Genomic DNA, 10,574 nt, shown 5'->3' on the forward strand with positions numbered 1-10,574 from the left:
ACCCCCTGGGGAAGGAGGGGGGGGGCAAAATTTATTATGGTTTATTATGGCAAATGATACTTTGAATATTACATGTTAATAACTTGATTGGAATTATAACCTTGAATTGACAGTTTGATACTTTGAAAATTTTGAGCCAGCCCTACCCCCAAGGGCTGTAGGGTGGGGCTCAAAGGAGTCAGTGTGCTAAAATTTCTTCATTTTCCTTGTTAAGAATCAGAGATGCTAGTTTCAAATCCTTTTTAGTCTGAAATCTGTATGCTAGATATTGAGTAAGGTGGTTTTATTGTTTTTTTGTCACTTTGAATAATATTTCTGTTATGTTAAAAACAAAAACAACTCTCTGTATAAATATATCAGGTGACCGTTAAGGCCCATGGGCCTCTTGTTATATTTCTGGATCCAATTACCTACAAAAAACACACAAGACTACATGTAGCTAGTTTACTTTGATATGATTCAGACAGTAATCACGCCAGTTATCTAGCTTTCCTTCAAATGATAGTTTCTATAGTATGTGCGAATCCGCTGACTGGTCAGCAATCAAGAACCACAGTTAGAATCCTGTGTGTAGAACATCTCTCAATTAATCAAAGGATGCCACGCGCACCGTCACGTTCAATGAAGCATTGCAAGAAATTGTATAATCAACACTTTTCTAATCGTGGCAAAAGTACCTGTAACGTTGACCTTAAAGGACTTAAAGATAAAACAATATTGTTGAAATATGGTTTGATTTTAATCATGGACTTAAATGACTGCATGTATATTCCACTATGTACATTGTATACATTATTACGGTAGTTTACTGAATTGTGCTTGAATGTTCGTTTTTTTTGTTCTTAAAATAATGAAACAGCAGTTTCCGACCCTGCCGTGAATTGTTGTTGTTGGTTGATTGTATTAAAAAAAATAACGATCTTACGTAAACAGCATTTCAACTATCACAACCTAGAAAAGTTATATTTATTACAATGTTAATCATTGTTAAACACACACATTTGGAGCTGTTTCTATCAAACATTGAGCAAACCACGGAATGACTGACGTCACAAATGTTGCTGCGTGACGTCATTCAGGCGTGTTTACAACAATGTTTATTTAATGACATTTCAGTAAAATCTTCTGTATTGGTGAACGTCGGCATTTTGATACTTTGCGTTCTATATTCGGACGAATTATTAGCTGAAACCATTACTAATGTGACGAATTTGCCTTCACTAACATAAGCATGAGCTTGGACACAATTTAATTGTACAGAACCGCGATTCTTACATAGATCCCACCTCACCACGAGACGTATATATATACTACACTTCTACAATCTGCATATCTCTGCCCTAACCATTCCCAGTATGGCGGGGGGATTTACAAGAACATTTCTTTCGATTTTGTTGTTGTTGTTTATCTGAGTTGAAGTGAAGTAGAATGTATGAAACAAACCCCCTCTTTTCACATCTATTTCTAATGTAGCGGCATCAATGACGTGACCTACGTATACGTCAAATGTAGGCATGCTGCCAATCTTGGCAAAAAAAGGTGAAACTGGCGACTGCGCTTGCGTGGTGTTTGTTACTAAGATGAATCCTACCTTCAACACAAGAGAGTTCCGTAATCGTAACTTACGAAATCTTCGTAAGTTAAGTTTACGACGAAACTTACGAACGCTTTAGTAAAACAGACACTTCGTAACTTAAGTTTATACTTACGAAATTGGTAAGTTGGATTTTTTTGCGTAACTTAAGTTGCTTAGTAAAACTCACCCCAGGAGTTGTATAGGGTGAGTATGGATACATACCTACTGTAGGTTCTGTAGACACTTTAGTAAGGGGCACAGACACTGCCTGTCCACCAGAAGTTGTATCGGGTGAGTATGGATACATACCTACTGTAGGTTCTGTAGACACTTGAGAAAGTGGCTCATCATGCAGACACCAAGCCCAGTTTAGCTGCATCCCCAAGGAAAAGTGCACTGTGCAATTACTATATCACTGTGATCTTCACATCAAGGTCAAAGGTCAAATAAGTTCAAAGTTTCTAGTAAAATCTTGTCCATTGCATAATTTTTATTCCATTAAAGATATCTTGATGAATACTGTACTGTAATAGGTCACTGTGACTTATATCTCAAGGTCAAATGTCAAATAAGTTTAAAATTTCTAGCAAGACATTTTTTCCAGGCCATAAATATCAATATCATCAGGAGTGTAAAATTTTCGAGAACTCACCTCAAATTATGTAACTTCTTTGATTTTTGACGTAAAGGTGAACATCATGGTATTTTGATTAAAATATATTGCACAACATATTCTGCTGATGCAGGTATACTACAATAGATTCGCAGTGGAGTCATTAAAGTCACAAGACATTCACCTTCAGGTCAATTAAAGGTCAAATAAGTGCAAAGCAAATGTGCATATACGACTTTGGTTTAGTATTTTAGTTTTCTCCTCAGCTGTGTCTGTCTGTACTAGCCATTCTAGTGATACAGTACTTTGGTTTTCTTTGTGTTCAGCCGGTCGGGTCAGTACTCGATAGCATACAGCTGTCAACCCTAGCCAGGCAGATATGTGTGGTCAGTTTCTACTCAGAGACCAAGGCATTCCATATGCGACTTGTTGAATCGGCCTGCAGTAGTGGTGAGCTCAGCAAAGTGGACAAAGTTGGCTCCCTTGTCTCGAACCATGAAACCATCCCTAAGCTGCCCCGTGCCAAAATTTTCCTGGTATTTGTTGACTTCAATGAGCGAGACATAATTCTGGAGCACCCGGACAGAGAGATTGGTGACCTCAGGATGACCACAGTCCAGGGAGCTCGCAAAATGGGAGGTCAGTACACAGGGTCTTTGGCATATCTTTTATTCAAATTCAAAACAATTAAGCTATTGGATATGAGTATGTGTCAGAAATGTTATATTGTGTAGCGGAACTAGACTGGGGGGACCAGTTATCTCAATTGGTACAGCCTTCGTCTAGAGTTCAGAGGGTCCCAGGTTTGAACCTGGTCTTGCTGTTTCATTTCTCTTTCTCCTGTTACAAAATTTTCGAGCTGGCCATTCCTTGTTGCAATTAGCACTGGGTGAGTGCTTGGCAAGAGGACACACGAACCGGGTTATATTTATGTCCTTGGTGAGCGAAGACTTAGAGAAACAAACGGGGTTGTAAATATTTGTGTCTTCGGGAGGCGAAGACTTCGATAAAGGAGGGAGGAATGTAGCAGAACTGGACTGGGTCAATCCACGTAGCTCAATTGGTAGAGCGTTTGTCTATAGTTGGGAGGGTCCCCGGTTCGAGTCCTGGTCTATCTGTTACATTTCTCTTTCTCCTGTTACCATTGTTTTGTAACCCAGATTTACAGGATTTATAACAAGTGACATTTTATGTTACGACAGGTGATGTGTTTGTGGTGTACGTGAAGGACAAAGGTTCGCAAAATCTCAACTCTGATCACCTGTATAATGAACGTTTGAGGTCCATCATAACACATCCAGAACTGTCCGTTCTCAGTGGAAAGCAGCGTGTGTTGACAACGTATGACGAGTTTACGACGTTCCAGCGCACTCACCTAGCAAAGAGTTTCGTGAGGACTCTACAGAGATAGAAGCAGTGCCACGCAATGACAAGAAGATCAGTTTAGATTTACCTTAAGGACAATTATTAGTTTAGAATGCTTTTATCTCCTTTCAGATGAGTTTCACTACAGGAAATTCTCCTAAGTCTATATTTGATACTATTTACCAAGAAATTTTCATGGCTGTTCAATTTTTGCCTTTTTTGCCCCTTGCAATAAGGGCAAATTTATCATGACATCGTTCATTTGTACACTGTTCACCATTTTTAGTGATAACATGTCAAGGGCGAAATTTACACCGGGTGAATATAGATTTTACCAGTGAAGGGCAAATATTTGACTGGGCGAAAGTTTGCCGGTATACAGTATATGGTTCTTGGAGCTCATTTTTACCGTCATCAGATGGTGGGCTATTCAAATCACCCTGCGTGCGTGGGGAGTGTCCGTGTGTCCGTCCGTCCATCTGCCCATCAACCTTTGGTTTCTGTATTAAAAAATCACTTAAGCACTATTGATTTAGATGAAACAAGGGGAGGCATGTACAATTTACAATGTCTAGGGTTAATGTGGAAGATTAGTAAAATCTGTGTATCATTAATAAGCAAACTGAGGCCTGATTCGTCAATGTGCACACCTTAGTTTCTGCATGATAAACTTGTTTAAATATCATTCGATTGTAATGAAGCTTGCATCGGAAAATATGTACAATATACAAAGACCAAGCCTTCATTTTGTAAGTTTGAAGTTGAGTGAAATCAATTCATACTGAAGTTTTCGCAAAGCCTACATTTTGAAAGTTTGAAGTTGAGCAAAATCCATGTACACTGAAATTTCCACACGATAACTTGATTAAATACTACCAGATGAAGCCTGGTCAGTATCTGTATTGCCCTAAGACTAAAGCTTACTAGGTATTGATTGGCTAATACTTTGATATTATATTATAAAGGAGAAACATAGGTGTATAGGAAGGGGGATATAACTGGGAATAAATTACACAACATACAGAAGGTTTATGATATTGTGGGAGATTATCAAAACAATATTTCCAAAAAAGTTTGATTTCGTGACATAACTAAATGTACATACCGGTATATTAAATGGCAGCTCCGGCTGTATGCTCCCAGGGAGTTGAGAAAGGTATTGGCTGGTTGCAAAGGCCCTATAACCACGGATAATAGTTAGTGAACCTCTTTGAGACGACCTACGAACTAGGTTGTGATAAAGCGGTATATAAGAACCTCAAATTATTATAATTATTATTATTATTAAAGCAAAAGATGACGTTGTGTGTATTCTTGTCCATGTCTGATAAAGGTAGTGTTTTGTTTTGTTACTTCATTTGTATGAACTGGTGGTTGTATGATCTTGTATTTGTTTGAACTAATATAATTTTTTGTGAACTTAGTTTTGTATGAAACATCATTCACACAAACTAGTTTTCCTATATGGACTAATACTTCCATCATCTAGTTTGTTTATGAATTATTCATTGAAGGAATTAGGTTTTGTATGGATTAGGGTAAAACTATCAGACTTTGATTTTTATGAAATATTATTATTTATTTGTTTTGTAAAATTATACAGATATATGTACATGTAAACAACCTGTGGATGGAGGATGGAGTAACGATGTCCGCTCGATATCTCAAGTAATTATTAACGGATTAACTTCAAACTTCACAACAAGGTTAGTTACCATGAAACCTCGGACAAGTTCAATAACTGCCATTATCCGACCATAATTGTGGAGTTATGCTCCTTTATGGACTTGTCGAAACAGTGTCCGCTCGATATATCAAGTAATTATTAACGGATTCACTTCAAACTTCACAACAAGATTAATTACCATGAAACCTCGGACGAGTTCGATAACCGCCATTATCTGACCATAATTTGTGGAGTTATGCCCCTTTATGGACTTGCCGAAACAGTGTCCGCTCGATATCTGGAGTAATTACTAACAGATTAACTTCAAACTTCACAACAAGGTTAATTACCATGAAACCTCGGACAAGTTCAATCTTACAAACAACTACTCATTCAATGTGTGAGGGGCGTATTATATACCGCTCGCGGTAACCTTGTTAACTCTGATAATACTGTTATGTAAGTGTGTGGTTTTATTCTTTTGGGTTGCAGTAGATTTGTACAACCTGCATACATTTTTACATACAGCAATCTATATGCCCTTTTAAAATCTAAAAAATACATCCCTAAGCTGACAATGAAATCCATCAAATATCACCAAGAGTTCTTCGCCCCAAGGGAGGCCGCTGTGGCCAAGTGGTGAATTGATCTGACATTCTGCTACCACTAGCCCTCCACCACTGGGTCGCAAGTTTGAGGCCTATGTGGGGCAGTCACCAGGTACTGGCTGTAGGTCGGTGGTTTTTCTCTGGGAACTCCTGCTTTCCACCACCACCACCAAAATCTGGCACATCCTTAAGTGACAATAGCTGTGTATAGGACGTAAAACGCAAACGAACCAAACCTTTGCCCCAAGGTCTTTTTCATCCTAAATTTGATCAATAAACGGCACTATGTCATTTTTTTTTTTGAAGTAATCTACATTTATTAGTTGGATCAACTGTGTGGTTTTCCAAGTGTGTAAGTGTATAATGACACTATTGGTGAAATTGTATCATTTATACTCATTATAAGTGCTCAGTATATCGATCATGAAATGGGGGTTCATTCCTGTGGACCGTCGGTATATATAAATACTTAAATATCTGATTTCATTGATTATTTGTGATGTTTCATATGGTTTTATTTAATTGTTTTTCATTTGCTTGAATTCATGATTTGAATCAGAATCAGAAAAAGTTACTTTTTCTTCCAACACAACTCCAACAACCCAGATGGAGTTTAAAATGGTCTGGGGTGGTTGTTGCAGTGTTTCTGCTTAAGCATTGAAATGAAATAGTAGAATAAAAAAGATGCCTTTGGAAGCATTCCTAAAGCAAGACAGAAAAATTATGCCCACATCATACATACACACATAGGAGATGTAAGCCAGGTCTCTTAGGAACAGTATCGATAGCACCGACCATAGTTTTACCTTCGACCCTAATAATTTATCTTTATGACCCCCCTCCCCCCCCCCCCCCCCCCCCCCCCCCCCCCCCCCTCCTTCTCCTCACTATAAAAAATTCCCTTCCAATATTTCTTTAGTCATGTTGCTGCAGAAGTTGATTCTGTTTTTGATTGGTTTTTTTTTATGTTGCCTAACTTTTCGTTTGTTGTTGCCTAATTGTTTTGCTGTTGTTTAAGTTATTTTCAGTTTTATGTGTATTTCTCTTGAAGTAGGAATCGGAATTCTCTTGAAGTAGAAATCGGAAATTGAAGCAAATGTTGTAAAAATGAATATAACATGTATGTCATGTAATGCAGATTTCTTGTGAGATAACACAGAATACTGTTTACCAGGAAAGTTTTGTCGCCGTTTAACTTTCAGTTGATATTATCACACTACATACAATATATTGCAATTACCTGTCAAGGGTGCAATTTAAAATAGGCGTGAACATGGAATTTAATGGCAAAGGGCGTATATTTGACTGCAATGGCGAAAGTTTCTTGGTATACAGTAAATCAATTTAAGAAAAAAGCATAATGCTTGTATGATGTTCAATATTTTTCCTTTTTTTCTCATAAATTTAAAATGTTTTAATTTCACACTTTAAACATACATATAATACCATTAGCTAATAATATATGATAATTTATTGGTTTACCGATGTGCTGAATTTTTGTCCAAATTCCTTCTGACATTTCCAAGAAGTTGAGAGGATCATATATTTTCGTGTTCAAAATCAATTTTCGCGCTTGCTTTGAAATATAATAAACTGGTTTTAAATGGTACAGCGTTTTTGTTTGATTTTTTTTAGTGTACAACCTAGCTAGTACACATGGTAGATGTAGCTCAATTTCTTTACCAAAAGAAAATTGTTTTAGTGTATGGCCTTTATATCCATAAGGTCTAGAAAATGAAATTTGTCTGGTAGCTTATGGGATAAAGGGCTATACAAATTGTTGAAGTGTATGACCCTGACCCACTTTCAAGGTGAAAGGGGAACATATATTAAAAACTTAAACCACTTCTTAAGATCCATAAGGTCTAGAGAAATGAAACTTGTCTGGTAGCTTATGGGATAAAGGGCTTTAAAAATTGAATGACCCTGACCCACTTTCAAGGCCACACGTTTTAGCTCATCTGGCACCAATACAAACTTTTAAACAACTTACTCTGAAATAATGAATTACAAAAAGGCCCAGGCTGATATTTTGCCATTAGGTACATGTACATATATGTACTGGGAATGGAATTTCTTCAAATAAATTATTTTTTCTTACCTAGGTTCAAGGTCGTAGGGGTGACTCATGTGGAAAAAAAAATGTCTTTAATTCTTCTGAATAACCAAGATGACGAGAGCAATAATATTTTGACAGTAGTATGTTTGGTTCAATGACTTCAAAGTATTGTCAAATAAATTATCTTGACTTACTTCAAGGTCACAAGGGTAAAATGTGTAAAATACCCTTAGATAACTTCTTCTGAATAATCAAGAGTCCAGGGGTAGTGATATTTGATCAATAGGTACCTGGGATGAGAGCTATAACGTTTCCTCAAATAAATGGCCTTGACCTACTTTCAAGGTTGGTTTGGTTTAAGTATGTTTAATGTCCTATTAATAGCTAAGGTCATTTAAGGATGTGCCTCCATGTGTGTAGTACTAGTGTACTGGTCAAATATGTAAATACCCATAAGCAACTTAGGCTAATAAAGGTGAGGATAGTTCGCCAGCAGAGGGCTAGCATGCAGTGCTATGGTATTTTTCTCAAAAAGCTGGCATTAACCTTCTTTTATGATAGCTAGGGTTATATGTGTTAAAAACCTTTAAAAACCCTGTTTCTGAATAACCTCAGCCTAGGGTTATGCTATAAAGCCAGTAGCAAACTTGGATGAAGGGTTTCTGAGTTTGTTAAAACAAATAACTTTGAAGGAATATTTGTGAAAGACTAGCAGACAATTTCCTGATAAAGGCTTTTGCTATAGCAGAGAAGAACACAGTTTGAAAGACCGACATTGTCCATTAGCTGGATTGCAAGAGTGCCCAGTACGGTTGGGAAGCAGGAAGGTCTAAATTCAGATCTGGCGCATTATCTTCCTTCATTCTTACAACAGAAGGAGAAAAAGTAAGATTATGACCTAAGTCAAGAAGAAAATACCTAACCTACGTCCGGTGAAGTCATCCAGTCCCAATTGAAAAGCCATTGAGGTATGTCGGCAGGAACTCCTCTGCTCCAAATACAGCCTATCAAGGTATAGGTATCACTGCTCCATCCCTGCTCCAGTTCAGCCATACGAGGAAATGAAATCTGGTACCAACAGATCCACTATACTACCATGGATGTCTGCTATCCCCAGGATCTGCAATGCATTATTCTGACAGAGTGTTATTATTTCATAACCTTTGCTTCACTACATAAAGCACAAAAACATGCATGCAAAGAAATAAACAGTCCATGATAGGAACACTGCTCTTCCCTATATGGAACCCATATACAACACACCAAATCAATGTCGGTTTCAATCAATTGAAACGTCTATATATAGAATCAGTTTATGTTTCAACACTTTTCCGAACGGATGAAATTCTGCATATCAATCTCCGTGGCCTATGCACGTTTTATATTGCGTGGTTGTATTTGTTATAGTCATTAGGGCATTTAACGCTATGGGTATGCCCGGATAGATTTCCTTTTGAAACACATGAAATAAGACAGTCTAAACAATATGTGTATCACTAAGTAGTGTGACATTTTTAGGACTCCCGTACCAATGCCAAAAACTATGAATTGAAAATTGTATTTTATTTTATCTTGTTTTATTTCTCTGATAAGTTATTTCTGTAGCAGGTAGGTTGTATGTGCCCCGCTTTCAGGACATGTATATGATCTAATCAGTTGAAACCTTGTTAATTATGCGTAAATATGCACGGATCACACCCACGATCGAGTTCAGCCTCATACCAAACATTGATCATTATCTAGCGCAGATATTGCACGGAAATCAATTAACCAATCACAAGTTTGTAATCTCAAGTGTGCGTAGAAATAGACGGATCACCTTTACGGCCACATGTTTTAGCTCATCTGGCACCAATACAAACTTTTAAACAACTTCCTTACGCAGATTGTTGAGTGTGGTTTGGACCTCATGAAATACAGACTCGTTGTTGGTTTTCATTTTGGATTTCTAGCTCTGAAATGGAATCTAATTCAGCATACTCTTCTTTTCTATCGTCAGGCAAATTCTTTCCAATATTCCATTAGTGTATTGGAAATAACATTCAAGTTGTTCTTGCCGTTTTGTTCAACACCAGCTGGTTGCGTTACTGTCAGACGACGAATGCTATATATATATAACCGTTTGAAAAAGTATCCCAATATCTTGGACAGGCGTTAGATAATAACCTGGACTGTTATTAAGATGATCGATTGCTGATCTTCTACCTCAAAGACCATAGGGCTCCGTAGGTATCAAAATGTTTCCAACAATAAATTATAATTTAAAATTTCGCAAATATATTTTATTAACTTAGCCATGAATTCCGAAGCATTCCCTACGGACGTGCTCTTTACTTCGGCGGAATCGAATCCAGTGGTAGAACCAGCTGAAGGCTAGACTCGAAAGTATTCAAAGGTAAAGTTGTCAGCTAGTATTACATGAATTGGAGGCTAGCAGACAGGTAATGCAGAAGTGATAGAAGAAAACTTAAGAGGTAATCCAACGAGGATCTTATCACATCGAAAATCCGCAACCCCATTTGTGAAAACGTGAAGGTTTTTGACTTCAGTTAAACATGAACAAGGTACAGCTGGACCCATATGTCATTTAGTCCCGACAACCAGTCTCGCAAAATGGTTCCAAGATTGAAAATGTCGCCGAAAGAATTAGGTGAGCAAATAGACCCATCAAAGGTAGTTTACGGCAC

The 10,574-nt window shown here is 37.5% G+C and overlaps 1 protein-coding gene across 1 annotated transcript in view; it reads left to right on the forward strand.

Annotated features, from left to right (window-relative positions):
* Positions 1-4,745, forward strand: part of LOC110465671 (myosin heavy chain, fast skeletal muscle-like) — a 19,532-nt gene extending 14,787 nt beyond the window's left edge. Inside the window, exons 6-7 of the mRNA XM_021521633.1 lie at positions 2,516-2,828; positions 3,392-4,745. Coding sequence (XP_021377308.1) covers positions 2,516-2,828; positions 3,392-3,600 — 522 coding nt within the window. The 3' untranslated portion in view covers positions 3,601-4,745. The remainder of the gene's footprint in view (positions 1-2,515; positions 2,829-3,391) is intronic.
* Positions 4,746-10,574: the final 5,829 nt, after the last annotated feature.

Source organism: Mizuhopecten yessoensis, unplaced genomic scaffold (genome assembly GCF_002113885.1).
Source record: "Mizuhopecten yessoensis strain PY_sf001 unplaced genomic scaffold, ASM211388v2 scaffold11097, whole genome shotgun sequence".
In the NCBI taxonomy this organism is placed as follows: domain Eukaryota; kingdom Metazoa; phylum Mollusca; class Bivalvia; order Pectinida; family Pectinidae; genus Mizuhopecten; species Mizuhopecten yessoensis.